The sequence below is a fragment of the Entelurus aequoreus genome, linkage group LG12 (assembly GCF_033978785.1).
Source record: "Entelurus aequoreus isolate RoL-2023_Sb linkage group LG12, RoL_Eaeq_v1.1, whole genome shotgun sequence".
Lineage (NCBI taxonomy): Eukaryota > Metazoa > Chordata > Actinopteri > Syngnathiformes > Syngnathidae > Entelurus > Entelurus aequoreus.
Genome location: NC_084742.1, coordinates 50,134,006 through 50,159,780, shown reverse-complemented (window position 1 = coordinate 50,159,780; position 25,775 = coordinate 50,134,006). Strand labels below are relative to the sequence as shown.

The following is a 25,775-nucleotide window of genomic DNA, read 5'->3' as shown; positions in this document are numbered from 1 at the left end:
GACTATTAAAATCATGGCATTAAAAAAATAAAATAAAGACAACTTTAGATTGTTTTCTTTGTCTTACTTTGGCCAAAAATAGAACAAACAGATTCTGAAAATATTGCAATAAAAATATAGACAAAAATACAGGCAGCAGTAAAGTTTAGATCAATGAAGGAAAGAAGAAAGTGAATGAATGTTTATAACTGAAAAAAAAAATACAAAGGAAAACACAGTTGTATGTATATGTAGCATACAAATGTATTTTTTAAAAAAATGAATTAAGTAACGTTTTTGACAATATTTTTCCAAAACACAATATAGAATGTGAGACATAATATGATAATGCATACATATATCATTTGTTTTCAAAATGGTTACAAAAAAGTGGGACCCCAAAAATTTACTGTGGGACCAATTTCAATTTTTGTGACTTGATGGGGTCCCTGGGACTGGCAATCAGGAGGAAACCCTGTGTGTATGTATGTATATATATATATATATATATATATATATATATATATATATATATATATATATATATATATATATATATATGTATATATATATACATATATATATATATATATATACATATATATATATATATATACATATATATATACAGGTATATACACTACCGTTCAAAAGTTTGGGGTCACATTGAAATGTCCTTATTTTTGAAGGAAAAGCACTGTACTTTTCAATGAAGATAACTTTAAACTAGTCTTAACTTTAAAGAAATACACTCTATACATTGCTAATGTGGTAAATGGCTATTCTAGCTGTAAATGTCTGGTTTTTGGTGCAATATCTACATAGGTGTATAGAGGCCCATTTCCAGCAACTATCACTCCAGTGTTCTAATGGTACAATGTGTTTGCTCATTGGCTCAGAAGACTAATTGATGATTAGAAAACCCTTGTACAATCATGTTCACATATCTGAAAACAGTTTAGCTTGTTACAGAAGCTACAAAACTGACCTTCCTTTGAGCAGATTGAGTTTCTGGAGCATCACATTTGTGGGGTCAATTAAATGCTCAAAATGGCCAGAAAAAGAGAACTTTCATCTGAAACTCGACAGTCTATTCTTGTTCTTAGAAATGAAGGCTATTCCACAAAATTGTTTGGGTGACCCCAAACTTTTGAACGGTAGTGTGTGTATATATATATATATACATATATATATATATATATATATATATATATATATATATATATGTATATATATATACATACAAATACATATATATATATACATATATATATATATATGTATATATATATATATACACACACACACATACATATATACTGTATATCTATATACTAAGATATATAAAAAACACTCCTGTTCAATTGGAATTGCAGTTTTCTTTTATTTTTAAGCTACAAATAGCAATGATCACATATCACCCACATATCACCACAGATGTTGAGAGCATCCATTTCATCGTCTGCTTGTGTCGTGCTCGATGGGCCATAGGCATCAGATGCAGGAGTAGCACGCGTCTAATTGTTGGATCTTATTGGAAAAGCCATTTGGGTGGAGCTGATTTTGTCAAAGATTCTTCCGATGCAGGAATATCTGGACATAGAATGTGGTTTAGACAACCTGGAGATGGATTTGGGAGGGGAGAAGAATGCGAGACAGACAAAGCAGCAGCCGTGGCCACTGCATGGTCTCATGTGTGGAAATGAGCAACTTTAAACTGTGACAGTGTATATACTAATATAAATGACTATATTAGCAAGGACACAAGTAGAAATAATAATTAAAACAATGATGATGATTTAAAAGTCCCATAAGATGAATACAGATGCAAAAAACGGACCATGCATGTATGCTAGTGTGTGATTGAGTTTGGGACAGTTTGTCACCTGCAACCACTGCTGGTGTCCCCCTGGGGGTCTCCGACTCCCACATCGCAGGCTTCCCGCCACCTGAGAGAACCGCCGCCGAATAAAGAGGTACCCAAAACATAATTTCCCAAATAAGAATTTTATTTTCCAAACTACGATTAAAGAAAAAAAAAAAATGCATAACTGCGGAAAATATAGTCTTTTTTTGCATGGCTAGTTTTTTCCCCTCTCTTGAACTTTCACATATGTACATTTGTCAAAGAACGCAATATGTACAACACAACGATTGAGAAAGAGAGTTAGCACAAAAAAATGCTACTCACCGATCCCCGAAAACAAAGAAATTAAACGAAAAACAGCCAAAATACCATCCATGGCGTCAACTTACTCTCTGTACACTTTTACAATTGTCTTAAAGTGGGAGTTGACTCGCCTTTAAAGAGTGCCAACGGAAAAGAAGCCTTGTGATGCAAACCAAAATAAAACATTTGCTTGTTACATACAAGCTCGTACGGGAGTGTAAGCGCTCGGTCAAGAACAGATATAAGTAAAAAGTGCAATACTTAATTTTGAAATTGATGCACAAAAAAAATAGCTCATTATTGAAGTCGGGTCGCCCACCGCAAGGGTTACGGGGACACCAAAGTTTAAAATTGATGCACAACAACAAAAAAAAGCCCATTGTCTGAAATCAGGATTAAATCTCATCAGTGACTAACACTGACACTAAAAAAACACGAGCTGCCTTTTTAGACAAATATTATTCCTGGAAGCCAACACTGCTCGCCCTTAAGACCAACTATGTTTGTCATGAACGCAAAAAAACTTGTCCAAAGAAAATAAAAACAACAACTGTTGATTGTCCAAAAAGAAAGACAAATGCAGTGACGGGTTAGGCTGTTTTTGGCTGTTTTAGGCAACAAAAGCAAAAGGGGCTGGCTTAACAACCAATCTCTGACCACCAACCATGCCCCTCCGCCCCCTAAAGTTTGTTTCTAAGTGTCTTTTTTGTGCCCCGACCGCCTCAAGTCCCTGCACTTGTGGCAGTAAAAGATGTCGGGGACATTGGACTTCTTGATTTTGGCGCAGGACAAGTGCACCCAGATACCGCACTGGTTGCACTCGATCATCGGCCGCCCAGCAAACGGCTTCCCGCAGTAGCACGTGATCAGGTCCCACGAGTCGTCCCCTACAGAGAAAAACATTTGAGGAAGAAATTAGCACAAATTGGCTATAAACTTAGATGCCATACAGCGAGAAACAAACTTTGCAAATTCGACCAAAGTTGCGCAAAGTTTCACAGTTGGAGTCGCTGCAATGTTAGTATGGCCAGCCTCAAATTGTACGCTTAAATAAGGAGAGGCGTGAACGAAGCTTAGCAGACACACGTTCAACGGTGTATGTCATTTGTTAGCAAAGTTTGGGTTCTTTTTTGTAAATTGTATTTGTGACACTATTTGCCCTTTGCATTCGTCATACTTCTGACAGAAGTTTGTTAGGTAGGGATGATGTTTGATAAGAAATGATCGAGTTCGAGCCTATTATCGAATGCTCTTATCGAACCGATTCCTTATCGGTTCTCTTATCGAGTCCAGATAGGTTGTTGTATATGGAAAAAAACACACAATATTTGGTTTAACAAAAGCTCACTTTTATTATATAAGAAAAAAATAAAATCTAATAAATACATAAATATTGACTGTTACCCCCCTAAAAAAATAAAATAAAATAAATATTGACTGTTGTTACCCAAAGTACTGTATATTAAGTGGGATTTTTCAGAAAACCGAATATATACAGTAACACTAAAACCTGTCTCTGTGATCATTATAGGTGTATAAATAATAATGTAGTGTTAAATAAAATCAGTCCCTTGGGCACAAAACTTAAAATAATACAGCTCTCCAAAAAGTGCCCTTCTGCTGCTATTTGACATAACTGTTTGTTATGATGCTTTGACATTTTTGCACTTTATTTCTTTATTGAAAGAAAATTCTATGAAGAGAAAAGTTGTTTGCAAATGTGGTTACAATGCTAAAAAATGAAAAGTTAAAGCTAAAAAAATAAATACACTTTATTGAGTTAACATTATTTCTTTATAGGGGGAAAGATGTGATATGAGCTAGGAATATAACAACTACACTACCCAGCATGCAACGGGAGTGACGAGCATGCGTGGTAGCCCCGAAAAGTGTTGTTGCATGTCGTCACCCAGCACGCTGTGAAAGTAAACGTCAAGAACTCAGCCAACACGCCTCGTCTGCATTATTTATAATTAGACAGACAACACATATACAGTGTGATTTTGTTTTGATGACAAGGAAAGAAAAACAAAAGTTAAAAAAGGGAGATCAGGTCATATATGCTTTATGTGCTGCGGTTGCTTTAAGAACGTTGCGACAGCTGCCATAAAGGAGGTGCGTTGCTAGCCTGGTTGCTATGTTTCCGGTTGGTCGTAAAAGTGTTCGTCATGTGTTTGTACCCTGCTCAAATCTCTCAGTAAAGTTATTCATCGGATTATACCTTTTGTTTTGAACTTTATTACACCTTGGAGCGCTTTTTCCGGTGCATTGTTTTTCCTGCGTTTCCTATCTGCGCCTAATGACTGAGCTACCGGTACGTTGTCATTTCTTGTGATGTCTCAAGGGGCATTTCTGGTCGGGACGAGATTCATTCCCAGGGATTCAAATAAAGAACCAACTCTTTTTCTTTACTATAGTGGTCTTGATAACGGGTACCAGTTCTCAAAAAGGGATTCGAGTCCGAGGACTCGGTTCTTTTCTTATCGAACAACCGGGAAAACCGGGTTCGAGTATCATCCCTAATGACAATATACTATTACAGGAATTCTGCAGGTTTCAACAAGTCCAATTTAAGACTTTTTAAGACCATATTGAATATAATTGAAGACCGATTCGCATCCATACGGACAAAAAAGTACTATAGAGGGCCAGAATTAATTGTAAGTATGCCGCACTGATGCAGTAATCCATGCAAAAGGATTCCCAACCAAGTACTGAGTGCATTAATTGACATTTTCAAATATTTGATTTTGTTTTGCTGTTATAAATCTTTTTTTTTTAACTTGGTTTTCTTAAGCTGTATGCCAAAATCAGCAATATTAAAATAATAAAAGGCTTGCAATATTTCAGTTGATGTGTAATGAATCCAGAATGTATGACATTTTTGTTTTTTTAATTGCATTACAGAAAATAAAGAACTTTATCACAATATTCAAATTTTCTGAGACAGTCCTGTATGGGCTGGTTGTCAGAAGCAATATGTTTGACTACATATTCCCGTGGTCTGCCTTTTCCATTTCATTTGAATATTTGTTTTTCCTGCGGAACTCTACTTTGATGCTTCGCCGTAGCAGCCTGTGTTTGTCAGTGCCCTTGTTAAAATGCTTCATAGTCCGTTTCATTTTTGGTGAGCAGATGACGTGACAAATTTGCTGGCTGTTATTGAATACCGCTGTGCTGGTACCACCTATTGAATTTTTCATTTGGAAAATATTGCAGATGGCTGTAGAACCATTTTCATTGCAGAGTATCAATTTCCTAAAACCATTACAATATGATTTCTTAAGTTCTAAATCGATTAATAATGATTTTGATTGAATCTACTCGGGATTCATCCCTGCAACCGCAGTTACACAGTATGCTTTATTTCCACTAAATGTTAAAACAGCATGAATGAGCACAGAATCAAGCAGTGGAAAAGTAGATGTATTTACTAGAGATGTCCGATAATGGCTTTTGCCGATATCTGATATTGTCCAACTCTTAATTACCGATTCCGATATCAACCAATACCGATATATACTGTCGTGGAATTAACACATTATTATGCCTAATTTTGTTGTGATGCCCCGCTGGATGCATTAAACAATGTAACAAGGTTTTCCAAAATAAATCAACTCAAGTTATGGAAAAAAATGCCAACATGGCACTACCATATTTATTATTGAAGTCACAAAGTGCATTATTTTTTAAACATTCCTCAAAACAGCAGCTTGGAATTTGGGACATGCTCTCCCTGAGAGAGCATGAGGAGGTTGAGGTGGGCGGTGTTGGGGGTGGCGGGGTTGAGGTGGGGGCTAGGGGGTGGCGGGGGGTGTATATTGTAGCGTGCCGGAAGAGTTAGTGCTGCAAGGGGTTCTGGGTATTTGTTCTGTTGAGTTTATGTTGTGTTACGGTGCGGATGTTCTACCGAAATGTGTTTGTCATTCTTGTTTGGTGTGGGTTCACAGTGTGCCGCATATTTGTAACAGTGTTAAAGTTGTTTATACGGCCACCCTCAGTGTGACCTGTATGGCTGTTGACCTGTGACCTGTATGGCTGTTGACCAAGTATGAATTGCATTCACTTGTGTGTGTGAAAAGCCGTAGATATTATGTGATTGGGCCGGCACGCAAAGGCAGTGCCCTTAAGGTTTATTGGCGCTCTGTACTTCTCCCTACGTCCATGTACCACTCCGTACAGCAGCATTTTAAAAAGTCATACATTTTACTTTTTGAAACAGATACCGATAATTTCCGATATCACATTTTAAAGCATTTATCGGCAGATAATATCAGCAGTCCGATATTATCGGACATCTCTAGTATTTACTATGTCTGGTCTGCTGACAACAAGGTTTCTTCAAGGTATTGAGATCTTAACCACGAGTTGTTGTTCAGAATGTATCGTTTTTAAATGACAAATATGAGGTGCAGGGGACCGTCGAGTAACTTTGCCACCTTTCAAATCTTAACGAGTGAGGGTTGCAGGAGAAGTAAATGAAATAAAAACAGCACAGACAAAAAGCAGTGGATTTTTAATATTTCATAATAATAAGGGAACTAGCTTCATGCAGGCCGGTTGAACATTGACCCGACTCATTAAGTTGTATTAAAGAGTTTCTAATTTGTCACACTACTAATTAAAACAGTGGCCACTTCTTGTTACATGTGCAAAACAATTAAGTATGTGAAAAAGTGACTGTATAGTTTTTATGTTGTTTTGCTATTCAATCCCAGTCATGTCCAACGATTACATTGTTTAAATGAGAATAATCACAATTTGCATATTGATTATCGCAATTTAACTGCAGAAAATGAGTTGCTTGCATAATCCAAATTACCTTTAAATAAGAAGTCAATATTGTGACACGATACAATGTTATTGTTTATTACAGATTTTTTTATATGTTTCAGAGTATTTGGTATTGAAATTTGCCATTGAGGACACCAGTCAGAGTCTTCTCACTATTCTTTACATTGTCGTGTGCATCGACCTAATCACTGACGGTACAACAACCTGCTCTGCCTTTAAAAGGGGTCATATCATGATTTATTTTCCCACATTCAAAACACTTCTCTGTGGTCTACATAACATGTAATGGTGGTTATTTGGTCAAAATGTTGCATGGATAATGTTTTAAAGACTGTTTTCAAGGTGCTTTCTGACCGTCTCTTCAGGAAGTGCCGTTTTGTGGGTGGTCTTATTTACACGCCTCCACTTCGACTGCGTCTTCTACCCGTCATGTTGTCGTTTTTAGCGCTTCCATCGCGAAAATACTGACTGATATTAGTTCGAACTAAACACCAATTTGTATTGGGAATGGCAACAGCAGAGGATGCATGTGTATGTACAAGCCAGTCTGCCCCACAACAAGAGGATAGTAAAAAAGAGGCCTAATCACTACAGTGCGGACTACAATGGCAGATTAGATCAAACGTCATAAATGGGACAAATTCCAAATGGCTTGTTTGGAGGAAGTATGAAGGAAGACAAGATTTTATAAATAATTTCACATTTTCGGGAATTTTGCAGATCTCAAATACACAAAAACAGGTACCAATTTCTTGTATTCCGACATGTGACTTCTTCCCGGAAGTGAAAACCCGTGGTGGTCAACCAAGCCAAGATGGCTGTTGTACAGTAAGCAGCGTGCAAACTATCTGAGTACGCAAGAGGCCCAGATCTTCCTGCAAAAAGCAGGTATGAGCAAAAAAAATCAAACTATGCAATGGAATAGATCCTTATACTTTATCAAAAAAAGATTTGTCGAGTGATCTCCAGGATTACCCGTTAGTGGCATTCCCAGACATGTCGAACTATCTGGTGCTCCAAACACCATTCTACAGACAAAACAGATGAAACTTGGAAAAGCATGGAGGTCTACAACTTGTTTGTGTGTGGCTGGGTCAAGGAAATTGGTATCGAGACTCTCCATAAATATGCATAATTTTTGCTTGGGTAAGGTTGCATTTCAGGATTTAACTTCATGTCTGCAGCCATGTTTGTTGTTGTTGTTGCACGCACCGTTACAAGTATGCATGTTTTTCCTCGTCTTTATCAAAATATAACTATTGATGTCAACATTGTGTATGTGCTGAAAGATTCATTTATGATTGTTTATCAAAATATATCTATAGATGTCAACATTGTGTATGTGCTGAAAGATTCATTTATGATTGTTTATCAAAAAATAACTATATATGTCGACATTGTGTATGTGCTGAAAGATTGATTTATTATTTATGTCTTTGGTAAAAGCTTAACTCTTTTAGGTTTTGCTCACATTTGCTCTCTCTTATTTAAACTTGCCAGTTGGTGCTTCATGAAACACTCAAAACAAAAATTAGTTTAAAAAAATACAAATTATATCAAGACAATACTTAAATGGGAAATACTAAACGTATATCAAACAAACCTTTAATTAAGTGATCACTGTAAACACGAGCATTTTTCGACTCTGCTATCTTGGACTGGAGTGCATGACACTTTTCTCGTCATCGTTTCGTAAAATCCTGCACTCTTTCGCCTTTCTTGATTACCTCTCAAGAAACTCTGAGGAAACGTTTATCCTTTAACGATTCATAGGTTCGTACAGCGAAAAACAACTCAAGCATAGGGCATTATTCTCCTAGAATCCATTTAAAATAGACGCTGGCTAGACCAATACACATATTCTATGAGCGGGACGTGAGCAGGATTTGTGACGTCATGTAAATCCAAGCAATAGGTAAAAAAAGCTGGTTTTGCATAATGGGCCCCCTTTAAGGTAACCATCGGTTAATCGGTTAAGGTAAAGGAGCATGAGCTGTCAAAATACATTGTGATTTATTAATCTATTTCTACTGTTATTTTTATTGCTTCATTTGATAGGTTGATTGGCAACACTAAATTGGCCCTAGTGTGTGAATGTGAGTGTGAATGTTGTCTGTCTATCTGTGTTGGCCCTGTGATGAGGTGGCGACTTGTCTAGGGTGTACCCCGCCTTCCGCCCGATTGTAGCTGAGATAGGCTCCAGCGCCCCCCGCGACCCCGAAGGGAATAAGCGGTAGAAAATGGATGGATGGATGCATTTGTAGTGCAATAATGTCATTGTCATTTCTGTGTTAATATTTACTTCACTAACTGCTTCTCAATCACTTTTACTATCTTGTATTTGCAGCTGTTCTGTTTTTGTTGTTGTTGCAGCTGTTGTCTCTCTGTCTTATCCCTCTCTTGTCCTTTTTTTCTTCTTTCTATCCCCTCCTGCGCCAAACATTAATATAAATCCATTGGGGCGGTATAGCTCGGTTGATAGAGTGGCCGTGCCAGCAACTTGAGGGTTGCAGGTTCGATCCCCGCTTCCGCCATCCTAGTCACTGCCGTTGTGTCCTTGGGCAAGACACTTTAACCACCTGCTTCCAGTGCCACCCACACTGGTTTAAATGTAACTTAGATATTGGGTTTCACTATGTAAAAGCGCTTTGAGTCACTAGAGAAAAGTGCTATATAAATATAATTCACTTCACTTCACTTCATTTAATAAAGTCAAATACAAATAAGGCAACAAGAGAAGTATCCCACACTTCGCTTTTGTAAAGTAAATCTGTGCAGCAGATATGGGCATCTACATCGACAATGTGATTTGTCTGAGTGGCTGGACAAGACAAAAAAATAAACAAATTTCGATTAATCTTTGCTTCTACATGATTAACGCAATAATGTTTTGTGATTATTCATGTAAGTTAATAGGTGACAGCCCTAATTAAAACAGTTTATTTACTGTTACACGTGTATAACGTCACATGTACTCTGTACAATTAACAATTAATAAAGGTTTTATGACAGCCACAGGCCCTGTAACAGATTATTTTTACCTAAAATGTATTTATCATAAAGTTGAAATGATGACATCCTTACCAGACTCTACCATGATGTCTTCGTCTGCAATCCATGTCTCGCCCTCGCTGGAACTCATCTCGGCGTCCCTCATGGTCTCGTCAGAGTGCGTCATCTTGCTGGCGGCGCCATGCAGGCTTGGACTGGGATCCCTGTGCTCAGTTTGTCCACCCTCACGCTGCTCCTCTGGGTCACTGTTGTCTTGCATCATGGTGCTCTTGAACCTCTTGGGTTTGGGTTGCTTGCTGTTCTTGCAGCGTTTGATGCGCGGCCGTTTCTCGCCTTCGCTGCTACCACTGTCCGCCGAAGATGGCAAGCCGAATAACTTTTTGGGTTTTTTGTCCTTCCTGCGCTCGGCTTTGGCGTGGCTAGCGCCGTCGTATAGCGTGTCTTTGAGGCGCATTTTGTCCAGCAAGGTGCTGTCAGGGGGCATGCGGCTTTTGCCCTTGTTAGCGCGGGCCTTGCGCACAAATGTGTGGATGGTGTGAAGGTCCGAGGAGCCGCCATCTGCCCAAGTTGCACTCATCGAGCCACTGCTGCCACCGCCATCCACTGACGGCCCTGAGCTGTGGGCGGAGCTTGACGTTGGTGACCATGAGCTTTCCTATACAACAGAAACAAAGAATCTAAAGTGGAGTAGACACGTAAAGACAATCTGATCATTTGTCTATATTTTCCCTTTACTGACCAGTTATCTTATCGCCAGTCTTACCCTGGATTTTCACGATTTAACAGCAGCGAAGCTGATATGTTTCCATTCTAATCAATGTGTGAGTTTCCATCAACTGTGGGCGCGCCGTGCACGGCAGCAGTACGACTCCGCCAGTCGGCAGCTTTCGGCCACATTTACACAGTTTTATATTTGCCGGAAGCTGGATCAAATCAGCAAAAATCAGCTTGTGAAGGACAGGACGTCATGCACAATCACAAAACAAATTTGATATTTCTTCCAAAATAAAATACTGCAGAGCGTACTTTTCACCTTGAAACAACCTAATGGGCAAGGACAGACCTGAAGTCCACTTGTTTCAGGTGGTATTTCACCTCCTTGACAGGGTGGATGAGGAGATGCTGATTTTGTAGGTCTTAAATCACAGTCATGTAGCAACATGGACAGCTATTTCGGGGACCTGTGTGAACTATGACCTGACACAGCGGTGGCAGAAGCAGGGGAGTGGTTAGTGGGAGCTGAATAAGAAGTATGTGTGGTAAGCCATTGTCCCACCACTCTTCCTCATCACCCACACGCTTCTTAGTGCAGACGTCACGACAAATGCCCCGCAAACTTCCTTAATCTCCTACAGGAAATAATAAATGTTGACTCCAATTGCACCAACTCCTTGAAAACGTGCCAGAACTGACCCCAGCACGACTCCGGGTCACGTTTACTTCTATAAAAACAGGGACACCTTCCGCTCATATTAGACATACAGAGAAGTCGCTTATTTTTTTGGTGGTAGGAACGACTAAAAAAATGTGAATTGGCATCATACCTTGCATTGTGAACGTAGCCAAAGTGACAGCTAAAGTGCTAGCTCGGCTCCATGGAAATGAGTGAAACAAACGTTCTTATTTTACGTTTGTGCAGCGACGCAGGAACATAATTGATATAATTATTGCCATTTTCAAATTATGACGCTACATACGCTTATCATTGCTACTTGCAAATGTGCATTATCTTTGATAATATTACAGATTAGCTAGTTAAATTAAAATATCGGTTCAGTAGTCACAACGCTAGTACATCTCCTAAAACAGTTGCAAGCAGTGCAGACTCCACTCGCATTTTCACACTTTCCGCATTATTTCTTGGGTGGTACTTTTTCAAACAATGAACCAAATGAATTGTTTTGCTGGTTGTGTTATATATACACCTTGGACACTGGCTTCATTTGCTCCACATCACATTCACAACATAAACCACTGACACACAACCAATTTTGAGTTAGCTTTTTTCTTTCAACAATAGCCTGATTTCGCTGCCCTCAGCTCTGAGCCTTGAGCTTCAAGTTAAGCCATTGTGTTTACTTCTGCAGTACCTTACAACCATAAGTATGCAGGGAAATGTTGACAGATTGGCTGCAGTCACGGACATTTTTATGACGTTTGATCAAGTTTAATATCTGCATGAAATGTATCACAAACATATAATCTGGTGGGAAAATCAAGCACCACTTTGTCTTGCTTGTGCTGTAAAACAACCTGCCGTAAACGTCCCGAGCTCGCTGTAAACAAATATGGTGTCGATGGTGTGGGGCTTTTTTTACGGTTTCAGAGGAAGACATTCTGCATGCTGTAGCTAGAGGTGGGAGCCTTTGGGCAAATCACGATTTCATTACGATTCAGGAGCTACGATTCCATTAAAAATCGATTATTGATGCATCTTTGATTTATGTATATTGATGCAGTTTTACATTTATTTTCGTTTCACTGAATAAGCGTTTTTCACTTGCAACTAAAAAAAATAAGAAACAGTTAAATTAATTTCTATCACATTTATTAAATTACTAGAAATGTGTGCAAAACTGGACCATAAGTGTCTAATCCTAAAGGAGCTGGTTGGATCTCTCGGTGAGGTGGCTCGTCGTAGCCAGCCAAATTTTAGAACAGTCTGCATTACTTTATTTACAAGAACTAAATCGATTATAGATGTTTACTAATCGATTCTCTAATAATTTGTGTCCGAAATGCAATGCATCTAAAAATCGATTATTTCCCCCACCTGTAGCACCAAATGTTCTGCAAACATTTCGCGAGGACGTGAAAAAACATTGAGCTTCAACACATCAAACCTTAGCCACAAGAAACAAGAGCAAAGCAATATTTTGAAAGATTCCTACAAATACAGCATAAACTTGCAGAAATGTAACATTTGAGCAACAATTTCACGTGTTTTCTGCTATGAATTGCTCATAGCTGTGTGAGCAACAAGTATTTAGCTTCCCTTGTTTTACCTTGGTGTCCCCACAGAATCACAGTCATAACACATGGGTCAAACTCACTCGTTTTCATACACTGAAACCCGCCACAAACCATAATAACAGATGATCAAATACACAGTATTAAGGTGTAGAATGTGAGATCCCATACCTGATATAAAGTGTTCTTTGTCTACACAGTCGCATACTCATGGAATCTGATGTTTAAGGGTTCAGAGTTGTTACTTGTCTGTTCGCTTCGAGCATCTATTATTGCTGTAATCCACTTGTGTCGTCTTTTGGGATCTTTGGGAATGCTGTCAAATGCTATTCCCTTCCCATCTCCTTGTTTGATCTGGCATCCTGGTACACAATGTCGGTCTACTGTTGTTGGAAGAACTGAGAAATAAACAGAAAAACTAACTCATTTGCAGTTTTTTAGCCAATGTGGCATTTGTTTTAATTTTGTGTGGTAAATACGGAGATGCGTCACGCATCCCCCAGAGTTTTATGGCCATCTTGTAGGTATATACATTACAATTAATGCATTATGTCATATTAGGATTTTTTTCTACATTTAAACACTTCTTTGTGGTCTACATCAGTGGTCCCCAACCACCGGACCGATTGGTACCGGGCCACACAAGAAATTTAAAAAATATATTAATTTTTTTATTAAATCAACATAAAAAACACAATATATACGTTATATATAAATATAGATCAATACAGTCTGCAGGTATACAGTCCGTAAGCACACGATTGTAAAAAAAATAAATACAAAAAAAAAATTAAACCCCCCCCCGGTCTGTGGGATTAATTTTCAAGCGTCGACCGGTCCGCAGCTACAAAAAGGTTGGGGACCACTGGTCTACATAACATGTAAAGGTGGTACTTTGGTCAAAATGTTGCATAGACAGTGTTCAATACCATCTTCAAGCTGCTTTCTGACAGCCTTCTCAGGATGTGCGGTCTTATTTACGTGCCTCCACTTTGACTGCGTCTTCTACTAGTCATCTTTGTTGTAGTCTTTAGCGCTTACATAGTGAGTCTACTGACAGATTAAGTACCGTATTTTCCGGACTATAAGGCGCACTTAAAATCCTTTTTTTCTCCTCAACTTGACAATGCGCCTTGTAACCTGGTGCGACTAATGTACGGAATAATTCTGGTTTTGCTTACCGACCTCAAAGCAATTTCATTTGGTACATGGTGTAATGATGAGTGTGACTAGTAGATGGCAGTCAAACATGTAAGAGATACGTGTAGACTGCACTATGATGGCAATATGACTCAAGTAAACAACACCAACATTTTATATGTTCCAAAGAAAAATAGAACATAACACTGCGCTCAAAAATCTATCAAAATGTTTTAGTACGACTTTGGTAAACTATGAAGCCGCACCGCTTGATGGATTGTACTGTGCTTCAATTATTATGGTGTGTGTATAAGGTAAGACATTATCTGGCGTTTTTTTTCGCAATATTATGCAAAAGCAACTTTTCTTACCTTCTGATCTGTATTTGGGATCTGCGTAAATCCTGAAAAATTGCGCGGGTCCGCCTTTGTAGTCCGTGCCTTAGGGATGATACTCGAAACCGGTTTTCTCGGTTGTTCGATAAGAAAAGAACCGAGTCCTCGGACTCGAATCCCTTTTTGAGAACCGGTACCCGTTATCGAGACCACTATAGTAAAGAAAAAGAGTTGGTTCTTTATTCGAATCCCTGGGAACGAATCCCGTCCCGACCAGAAATGCTCCGTGGGACATCACAATAAATGGCGTCACGTAGCTCAGTCATTAGGCGCAGATAGCGAAAGCAGGAACAAAATGGACGGGAAAAAGCGCTCCAAGGTGTAATAAAGTTCAAAACAAAAGGTATAATCCAATGAATAACTTTACTGAGCGATTTGAGCAGGGTACAAACACATGACGAACACTTTTACGACCAACCGGAAACATAGCAACCAGGCTAGCAACGTACCTCCTTTACGGCAGCTGTCACAACGTTCTTAAAGCAACCGCAGCACATACATATATGACATCTCCCTTTTTTAACTTTCGTTTTTCTGTCCTTGTAAACAAAACCAAATCACACTGTATATGTGTTGTCTGTCTAATTATACATAATGCAGACGAGGCGTGTTGGCTGAGTTCTTGACGTTTACTTTCACAGCGTGCTCATTCTTAGCTGCTGGGTGACGATATGCAACACTTTTCGGGGCTACCGCGCATGCTCGTCACTCCCGTTGCATGCTGGGTAGTGTAGTTGTTATATTCCCTAGCTCATAACATCTTTCCCCATATAAGGAAATAATGTTAACTCAAAGTGTATTTCTTTTTTTAGCTTTAACTTTTCATTTTTTTAGCATTGTAACCACATTTGCAAAGAACTTTTGTCTTCATAGAATTTTCTTTCAATAAAGAAATAAAGTGCAAAAACGTCAAAGCATCATAACAAACAGTTATGTCAAATAGCAGCAGAATTGCACTTTTTGGAAAGCTGTATTATTTTCAGTTTTGTGCCCAAGGGACTGATTTTATTTAACACTATATTATCATTTATACACCTATAGTGATCACAGAGACAGGTTGTTTTTGTGTTACTGTATATATTTGTTTTTCTGAAAAAAATCCCACTTAATATACTTTGGGTAACAACAGTCATTTTTTATTTATTTTATTTTATTTTTTTAGGGGGGTAACAGTCAATATTTATTTATTTATTAGATTAAATTGTTTTCTTATATAATAAAAGTGAGCTTTTGTTAAACCAAATATTGTGTGTTTTTTTCCATATACAACCACCTATCTGGACTCGATAAGAGAATCGATAAGGAATCGGTTCGATAAGAGGATTCGATAACAGGCTCGAACTCGATAATTTCTTATCAAACATCATACCTACCGTGCCTACAGCGGAGTTGATAAGCTTCTTCTCTTTCTCTATCTTCTTGTTATGGAACATTCATCCTCCGCTGTTGCCATTTCTAATATAAAGTAGTGTAAAGTTCTTACTTATCATCAGTAACTTACTTGTCAGTAAACTCGCCATGAAAGCGCTAAAACATACCGGTATAGTGAGTTTACATTATTAATCCGAGGAACTTTAGTTATTAGAGTTCCGGTCGGACGGTTTTTCATGGGACACATTTCTGGAGTTGTTGTTTCCAGATGAGTAGATGCTGCTCCATTATTGATTTAAGTAAAGTCTGAATGTCATTAAAACAGTTAGCTCCATCTTTTGACACTTCTTCCGCTCCCGTCCTTGCACGCTACACCGCTACAACAAAGATGATGGGGAGAAGACGCTGCCTAAGGTGAGCCACGGAAATAACACCGCCCACAAAACGGCGCATCCTGACGTGACTGTTAGAAAGCGGCTTGAAGATGATGATGGGGCGGTATAGCTCGGTTGGTAGAGCGGCCGTGCCAGCAACTTGAGGGTTCCAGGTTCGATCCCCGCTTCCGCCATCCTAGTCACTGCCGTTGTGTCCTTGGGCAAGACACTTTACCCACCTGCTCCCAGTGCCACCCACACTGGTTTAAATGTAACTTAGATATTGGGTTTCACTATGTAAAAGCGCTTTGAGTCACTAGAGAAAAGCGCTATATAAATATAATCCACTTCACTTCACATCTGTAAAACATAAGGATTTAGGGCTATATAGATAAACATTGATTGATTGATAGATTATCTATGCAACATTTTGACCAAAGAACCACCATTACATGTTATGTAGACCAAAAGGAAAAAAAAAATAATATATATATATATATATATATATATATATATATATATATATATATATATATATAACTCCTTTAATGCACCCTATATAATCCGGTGCGCTTTATATATGAAAAAAGACCGAAAATAGACCATTCATCGGCAGTGCGCTTTATAATCTGGTGCGCCCTATGGTCCGGAAAATACGGCATATACCTTACATTTTATGCATTATGTCATATTATGATTTTTTTTTACATTTAACACTTCTTTGTGGTCTACATAACATGTAAAGGTAGTTCTATAGTCAAAATTTTGCATAGACCGTGTTTTAGACCATTTCCAAGCTGCTTTCTGACAGCCTTCTCAGTTATTTACGTGCCTCCACTTTGACTGCGTCTTCTACCAGTCATCTTTGTTGTAGTTTTTAGCGTTTACATAGTGAGTCTACTGCCAGATTAAGTATATAAACTACTCTGTATTAGAATAAGCGACAGCAGAGGATAGAGAAAAGAAGGATCTTTTTGACAACAGTGTTAAACTACTATGGCGGACCCACGCAAAGCCTTTTGGGTAAAAATATGCTATGTATGGATAATCTGCTGACGTCACACCAGGGCAAAATTCAGAACGGCCTGTTCAGAGGAAATATGAAGGAAGGCAAGATTGTTTTATACACACTACTACCAAGAAAGTTTCCAGACGGATGCAGGTACAAATCAAAGAAAGACCGGCGGCAAAGTTTTTTCAAAGGAATTTAAGAATGGCGAATCATGGAAACAAAATTTTGGATTATCATGAGTTCATTCAAAAGGATCTGGATTGCTGGAAGGAGTTTTAAATCCGAAGGAAAAGACCGGTTGTGCCCCGACTGACAGTTTGGAGTGCACAAATGCAGCGTGAAGAGGTTTGTGTACGCTTTATTATTTGCCTTTAATATACATGCTTCAAGGCTGACTGGCAACACTAAATGGGCTCTAGGGTGTGAATGTAAGGGTGAATGTTTTCTGCCTATCTGTGTTGGCCCTGCGATGTTGCTAGGTTTTCATTGAATGGTATCTGCTTCTGGGTTACATCCCGCAAGTTGAGACTGGCGCATGCGCGATACTAAGGGTCCCCTGCGGCCGCACAACCCCAATCAATCAATCACATAATCCAGGTGTGTTAGTCCGACTTTTCAAAAACTAAACACAATCGGATTCAGGGGTTTTCATGGGTTGTAGGAGTCTAATTTAAAGCTGAACTATTTGAAGTATTGGACTAATTTAGTGCAAGGACACGTACAGAGTGTGTTGTGCAGGCATTCACACCTGTCGCCATTTAATACCAGACTGACTCTATGGAAGAGAAACAAGACGACAGGCTGCAGCAGCCCATGAAAAGTGTGTTACTATCGGTTAGTGAGGTGATTGGCATGGTAATGGAGCTCTATGTGCTTACACAATGGCCTCTGACTTGGGCGGTTACCGCTTTACCGCAAGCCCTGGTTGCTCTTCTGCCACGCGGCTGTAAAAGTGCCTGATTTGGTGTGTCGCAATGCCTGCTTTTTAAATGTTAATATTTCCGCTGATAGGATACGATAGATTTATTTATCCCACAATGGGGAAATTATCACCCTCATTCAGACGTAACAGCAAAAATCATGATCGGGAATACAATTCCAATAATTGTGCAGCTCCGAAACGTATTAATAATGAAATATTATATACAATAATAACATCAATCCATCCATTTTCTACTGCTTGTCCCGTTTAGGGTAGCGGGGGGTACTGGAGCCTATGTCAGCTAAATTCGGACGGAAGGCGGGGTACACCCTGGACAAGTCGCTGAGGCCAACACGAATAGACAACATTCACACTCACATTCACACACTCGGGCCAATTTAGTGTGTTGCCAATCAACCTATCCCCAGGTGCATGTTTTTGGAGGTGGGAGGAAGCCGGAGTACCCGGAGGGAACCCACAGAGAACATGCAAACTCCACACAGGAAGATCCCGAGCCCGGGATTGAACTCAGGACCCTTGTATTGTGAGGCACATGCACTAAACCCTGTTCCACCGTGCTGCCACATTAATAATAAATTACAATATAATAATTAAAGGGATATAATTAATTTATAATCAAATCGGAGCAAGTGACTCCTAATCAAATTGGAATCGTGAAGTGCCCAAAGATTCCCACCCTTAATACAAACATTGAACATGCCTTTACCTCTTTGGGACTGGGGATGTAGCCAGCATAGGCAAGGACAAAGCTGCAAAATTTATTGAAGTCCTCCACCGTCCTTCTCTTCCTCTCTGGGGGCTGTACACCAAAATAAACATGAATTAAAATGTTATTACTATTTCTGATTTTTTGTTTTTAAAGACTAGTAAAAAAAAAACTTACCAAAGGTTCAGTTTTGCACGTCAGAAGCGAATCTACAAAGGGGAGAAACACAATTTGTCAGCCATTTCGATGAATTAAAGCTAGCTAGCATTAGCTGCTAAACAGCTTAATGGGGATTATTTGCCATATAGGCGACGCAAGCGGGGAGGTTTATTAGCGACAATGTTACAATTTAACGACTATATAACGGCGCATGGACTGTTAAATAACACACTTTTGCTTTGTTGACTTTTGTGGTAACTTTTATTGGCCACACGCTTAAGATAGCTGGTGAACACACACTCGATATACAGAATGCACACAGATAAGGCATTTAAAAAAATATTCAAGTTTATGGCTGATTTATCATGAGTAATTGTGTTATGATCGTTGACAAGTGCAGGTAAGGGCAACTTATTTGTGTTTGTTAGCTCGTCGCGGCTAGCAAGCCAACTGAACACTTACTCGACAGGCATGTAAGACATGAAAAGCCGCCGGCTTTGACGATTAAGGCGACATCATTCGCCGAGAGTGAAGCAATTGTGACATTTTGGATTTAGATGATTTAGTTACCGAGAAAATAGAGAATTGTGACATACGCAAGCCGAACGTAGCATCTACATAAGCTAGGTAGCAATCGGCTACCTCTGTATTAAAACCTACACATTACAAATCTACTTACGTTATGCAGTTTTTTTTAAATAATGTCATTAAACATACCTTGGTGGTCAGACATTATGTCGAGCATTGTCCCCCTTCTCCTTTCCGACGAGCAGGCCTTATTATGATTATTAGATCCAAAAGCCAGCTAGCTAACCGCTAGCTAGCCGGAGCTCAACAGCGGCAGCCCGGTGTGAAAGCACCCGGGCAATAGCCGATGCAAATAAAAAAATAATCTCTTCTTTACGAAAAAAAACATTAAACAAATCCAGAAAAAATGAAAAGTTGCTGTAAATCCCCTCCTTAATCCAGCGAACCGCCTTTAAAAGTGTCGCCACACTTGACGATACGTAATTTTTCCTTCGCTCATGCTGTTTTGTTAAAAATAAACAAAAGCACCGGTCCAGCCTACAAGCATTATTTAACATTTAAATAAGTAACGTATCCGATTTTTGTTTGTGTTTTGATAGTTCGCAAGAAAGATGTAACGCAACGGATTCGACACACTCCCAAGTAGTCTGCGCGCGGCAGAAGCCTCTATAGACCGCAAGGGAGTGTGGGTATTGTAGTTGTGCGATAAGTGAGAAAACAAGGACTCTACACTAAAGGACTACATTTCCCTTGAAGTTCAAACGCTGGGGAATGGACTCGGCATTGACAACCAGAGCTTCGCCTCGCCATAAAGCTAAATGCTGGATGTTGCTTTTGGGCGAGAAACTACATTTATTTGGGATGATTAATGACATGCCTCAAGTGAGAGAAAGATAAGTATTGAACAATCTCACGCAGTTCGTCGTGTTTAGGAAGTTAAAGGAAAGAATAATCGTATGTTAATTGCTAGTTTAATTTAAGTAGCTAGCACCATGTTGCATGAATTAATACATGGAACAGACGCCGGATGGTTGCTTTTAATACAAGGTAATGGAAATGCAATTTAAACTGTTGTTGTTTCATCAAACTACAAGAAAGGCAAATAACACAACGTTGTACTTAAAAGATTCCTGCAGTTGTTCAGGACGGCGGCTTCTATGGAGCTTCATCAAGGCTGCGATCAGGTTTGTGTGTACTGTCGTTCTATGTACTGCATTTGTGTGGGTGGGCGACACTTGATTCCTCACACATTTTTGTAAATGTGCCCGCTGACAAAGAAATAATCTGTCAATACGACACACTGTCTATATCAGGGCCAGGGTGTCCAACTCATTTTAAGATCGGGGGCCACATGGAGAAAAATCCACTCCCAAGTGGGCCGGACTGGTAAAATCACGGCACGATAACTTAAAAATAAAGAAAACTGCAGATTGTTTTTGTTTTCTTTGTTTAAAAATAGAACAAGCACATTCTGAAACTGTACAAATAATGTTGTTTTTTTGTTTTTTTACAATTACCTGTTGCGGTTATTAGTATATATACTTTATTTGTCGTTATTTATATTTTCTGAATACAGTATGTTCATCAGTCAGCTCATTAGTGTTAATTTTCAATCTTATTAAGATAACAAAATGATATCAAATTCAAATTACAGGATGTTATTTATGTAGTTTGATCATTTTCCTCGACTGATGTACTAAAACATCACATAGTTTATTTTGTACATATGTAGCATCCTCTACAAAGATACAAATAATTGCTATTGCGACATCCAGTGGACACATTTAGAACAGCTGTTTCTTTCATTCAAAAATTTCAGGTACATTTTTATACTGGCCGGTTAAAACCTGTTCGCGGGCCTTTACCGGCCCTCGGGCCGTACGTTTGACACCCCTGGTCTAAATAGAAAACATGTTTGCGTCTCATTAAGTGAAATAAGTAAAGTAATTCGTTCATCACTGTTTATTAGTCCTGGGCCTGATCGAGGTAAATAAATTTGCGCCAAATAGAAATGATCAATATTTTCATAGCTAGAACATTAAAACCTCTTTACAGCCTTCCTAACTTGGTTTTTAACCTTACAAGAGCCATCTATACATTTAATAACACCCACATAGTCACATTTACACTCCTTAATCCAAAGTAGTCATGCCGCCTGAGGCTTTTATATAGGTTTTATTCAGTCACATGACTTTTTCTGACCCGTTTACTTGCGGTGAACAAAGATTCAACCAAACCAATATGGCTACCATGCAGCAAACCGTGTGCAAACTATCTTGAGTACACAAAGGGCTGAGATCTTACCGCTAAAAGCAGATAGGAGCAAAAAAATCTAACTATCCAATAGAATCGATCCCTGTATGTATATCCAAAAAAAGATTTGTCGACTGATATCAAGGATTATCTGTCGAACGCGTTCCCAGACGTGTCGAACTATCTGGTGCTACAGATGTCATTCAACACAGCAAAATAGATGAAAACTTGGAAATCGGTATCAAGATTCTCCCGGATGAATCATGCATAATTTTTGCTCAGGTAAGGTTTTACTTTTATGATTCAACTTGCGATGCCGAGTGTAAATAAACTGCGAGTAGCACTCGATAACCTTGGTTCACTGTTTTCCATTTTCCCTTTATGTTAACCACTCGTAAAGCTAAGGCGGAGAAGTGACCACAGTTCACTGTAACTAAGTTTCGGCCATGAGCCTTGTTGTTGTTGTTGCATGCGTCGTTATGAGTACGCATGATTTTCCCTGTTTTTATCAAAATGTAACTATAGATCTTAAAGTTGTGTATGTGCTAAAAGTTTCCTTAATGATTGCTGGCTTTGGTAAAACCTTAACTCCTTTAGGTTTTTGCTCACAATTGCTTTCTTTTATTGAGACTCGCGGAGTTTGTGGTTTACAAAACACTCGTAGCAAAAATGTGTTTTAGGAACTCTGTAACAATATGAAATACAAAAATATCACAACAATACCTAAATGAGAAATACTAAACGTTAAAAGTATATCAAACAAACCTTTAACGAAGAAGTCACTGCAAACTCATGTGTTTCCCCGTCTTTACTTTGTAAATAAAATCTTGCACTCTTTTGCCCTTCTTGATTACTTTTTGAGGAACTCTGAAGAAACTTTTATTATTCTTTTTGCGATTTGAACGGTTCCAACAGATATAGGGCATTTTCTTCGAGAAAGGCAAAATGCCACCCAGAACGCTTTGACCACCCCTTCGGGCCTCGCATATTCAATGAGCCGGACGTGACGCCTTATGAATACAACTTATTGACAGTCTATATTTATTCATGTATGTATACAGTTGGTATGTATGTAATTGAATGCTTTTTTTTATTTTTTTAGGGATGAAGTAGTCCATGTCCTCAGCTTTGAGAGTAGTGAAGATGAAATGAAAGAAGGCTTGAAAGGTTTACCCTTTGAAAGGTATTTCCTTATTACCAAATTGTTTTATTTCTGTGAAGTCAAGATTTTTATATAATAATAGTATGACTGTACTTGCATATATATTTTTAAAAAATATTAGGATTGTATTTTTCTAAAATTATATAATTCACTGTAACATTGACATTATTCTCTCAGGCTGGGAATATATCGGTAGTTAAGATTTTTCCGATTCCATTTTCTATTCTGCTTAACGATTTGGTGCTCTATCGATTTGCATTTAGAAATAAAGAGAACATACTGGTCAATTAGTATCAACTTTGTGTAGTTTAGACTTAAAAAGAGCGCACAAACTAGGGATGTAATGGTTACCGGTATATTACCGTTTGAAATCAACATTTTTATAAAAACAATATTGATAACTGCAATTCGATAATCTTGCGGACTTGTGATACTGCTCGTTTTTCAGGCAGGTAGCTTCGTTAATCACCAGCTACAAAAGAAGCTGGTGCCGTGAAATGCTAAAAAAATTCCACTGATCGCCAGCAACTAAAACACTCCTTAATGTGTATCCCAGTTACAAAGATCATACCTCACTTGCATGTACACATTGCTGTCTCATACCTGCCAACAACTACGGTTTTCCCGTAATGAGTGCGGTTTTTGATAATCCATTCCGGTTCGCGGTTGCTGTGGTAAAAACTACGGTTTTCCATTAAAAATTATTAACTTAAAAATCCTTTAAAAAATGTTTATTGGTGAAATCGCGAAAGAAGCAATTACAATCAGCACTACTCTGATAACTTCCTGTCGAGCGAATCCGTATGCTGCGCGAGAGGCTATTTATAGCTCCACCGCCAAACGCTAAACACCAAATTGCCATGGTTCTCAACCGGATGGACAGTCTTGGAATCAGCTGGAGAAAAATTGCAAACGAGTCTTAAACCAAAAAGAAAATTAGAGGTATTCCGTGAAGAATATTCCAAAGCCTATCCATGAATAAATAGCCGCTCAAGAAAAGGGGAAAATGACGCAAACTGCACTTTATGCTGCAGTAATGTTGCGATGTAAGAAAGGAGTTGCCGCTTTCATCACTGAAACGTCTCCTCAGTGTTCTTGCTGGTAAGTAGGAAAATATGCGCTAAAACTGAATTAATGTAGTGAATGCATAATTTCCTCTCCCTTATTTTGTAACTAACATAATACTATTATAAAATCATAGGTACATTTTTTTTTTTTTTTTTTTTTACATTTTGATATTCCAACAATAATGTTATTTCCATAGAGTGGCATGTTAAAATATTGCAACATTATTTTAATTTAAAAAAATCATAGTTTTGAAGACATCTATGTTGGTAACCTATGGTACTATATGTTTTAACTTTTTATTTATGTATCTGTCAGTTAATCTGATGTCATAACTTGAACATTATTGAAATAATTAAAAATAAATGACATGAATGTCCTACAAGCTGAGAGATTTTTTCAATTCAGCCTGGATAGATTTATTATGATAACACAGTAAGTTGAATAATGATTACATTTCACATGCTTATGTAAGGATAAAACCATTTTCTATAAATTACATAATTATTGAAAAATAATATGCATTACTATCCCACAGGTACTGTCTGTCCAACCGTAATACTTTCAGATTTCTGAATGTTTTATTTAGCTCTAACTTCTTCTTTTTAAATAGTTAAATTTTTACTAATTTTTGCAGTTTTTCTGTATGCCAAAAGTTGCCTCTGATTATGACAAATTTGAAGAATTTAGCCACAATCTAACTTGTCTGAATGCTGAAATTCTTTTTTTTGGCTGCCTCCAAAAAAGGGTTAATTTTGAGAGGCGGAGTTGTAGGAGGCAAATGAAGCCCTCCTTACCACGCCCCCATGCTGACGAAACTTTCATCCCTGTCCCGGCCGCCTTGTTTTGTCGGGTTTGTTTGGTTTTGTTTTGCTAATACTGTATGGAATATGGACACCAATGATTGCCACCAGCCATATAATTTTTACTTGACTTTCACCGCAACACAACATTCTAGCTGATATACATCGATACCAGAAGCACTGACGTGTACAAGTCATTAAAGAATACAAATAAAAATGTACCATTTGAAAGTGTTGTTTGGTAAATGAAACAAAAGTCTTATAGTATTCAGTACACCACTGATACTTTGTTTACTCCAGAATGCACTTTTTGATGACAAATAAAATAACTTTGAGAAGCAAAACCATGGTCCTAAAACCAGGTACGGACTGTAGCGTGGGTTACCTGTACTGTTACACCTCTAGTAAACACAATTATAGATATGAACAAAATGACAGTTGTCAGCATATATTACCTCAATCAAAAATGGTGGAAATGTTTGTTACAAGATACTGCAGTAGTAAACAGTAGGGATCACGCAACATTTTCGTGACTCAAATTAATGCTCGCATCTTAAAGCATAGCAAAAGGCAGAGAGATGTACTTGTAGGTTGAGGTTAATTGAGGTACCACTGTACATCTTGATACACAAGCAACATTGGGGCGCAACGATTCATCGATGACAAATATGGACAATAACATTTGCCGCCAACAAATTCATCTGTCGACAATAGTCGAGACATCATCACTTGTGTTTTTCCAGAGAGACGCAAATCAGTGCCGCCACTCTCAACCCAATTGCAGTTGAAAACATGTGAAGTGTGAGAACAGTTCCTCCTATTCTTGTTAAAGACTTGAATGCCTTGCACATTTTGCAAAGCAGGTCTTGTTTTTATGACACTACATCTGTGATTCGGGAGAATTTAAAGTGGGGTAACGTCGGACCTCAGGAGGACGTG

At 38.4% G+C, this 25,775-nt stretch overlaps 2 protein-coding genes across 3 annotated transcripts in view; one reads left to right on the top strand and one right to left on the bottom strand.

Annotated features, from left to right (window-relative positions):
* Window positions 1-1,967: 1,967 nt before the first annotated feature.
* phf23b (PHD finger protein 23b) lies at window positions 1,968-20,246 on the bottom strand. Its single transcript, XM_062066184.1, has 5 exons — window positions 19,743-20,246; window positions 19,044-19,075; window positions 18,867-18,959; window positions 10,028-10,610; window positions 1,968-3,036 (listed from the first exon to the last, which is right to left on the bottom strand). Exons 1-5 carry the CDS (start codon window positions 19,768-19,770, stop codon window positions 2,843-2,845), a joined length of 930 nt encoding a protein of 309 aa, XP_061922168.1. The 5' UTR covers window positions 19,771-20,246; the 3' UTR covers window positions 1,968-2,842.
* The window catches only part of elp5 (elongator acetyltransferase complex subunit 5), a 27,641-nt gene continuing 22,056 nt past the window's right edge, over window positions 20,191-25,775 (top strand). The window contains exons 1-3 of one of the 2 annotated variants that reach the window (XM_062066185.1): window positions 20,196-20,600; window positions 20,680-20,737; window positions 22,909-22,989. In XM_062066185.1, coding sequence (XP_061922169.1) covers window positions 20,546-20,600; window positions 20,680-20,737; window positions 22,909-22,989 — 194 coding nt within the window. In that variant the 5' untranslated portion in view covers window positions 20,196-20,545. Of the gene's footprint in view, window positions 20,601-20,679; window positions 20,738-22,908; window positions 22,990-25,775 lie in introns of both variants that reach the window. The other variant, XM_062066186.1, reaches the window with a different exon arrangement.

What these genes read in the sequence shown, in the direction of transcription:
- phf23b (XM_062066184.1), bottom strand. Translation starts at nt 19,770, where the DNA reads ATGCTCGACATAATGTCTGACCACCAAG. An exon ending in CGTGCAAAACTGAACCTTTG is followed by an intron (nt 18,960 to 19,043) that starts GTAAGTTTTTTT and finishes TTTGGTGTACAG; the next exon opens with CCCCCAGAGAGGAAGAGAAG. An exon ending in ACATCCCCAGTCCCAAAGAG is followed by an intron (nt 10,611 to 18,866) that starts GTAAAGGCATGT and finishes TCTGTTGTATAG; the next exon opens with GAAAGCTCATGGTCACCAAC.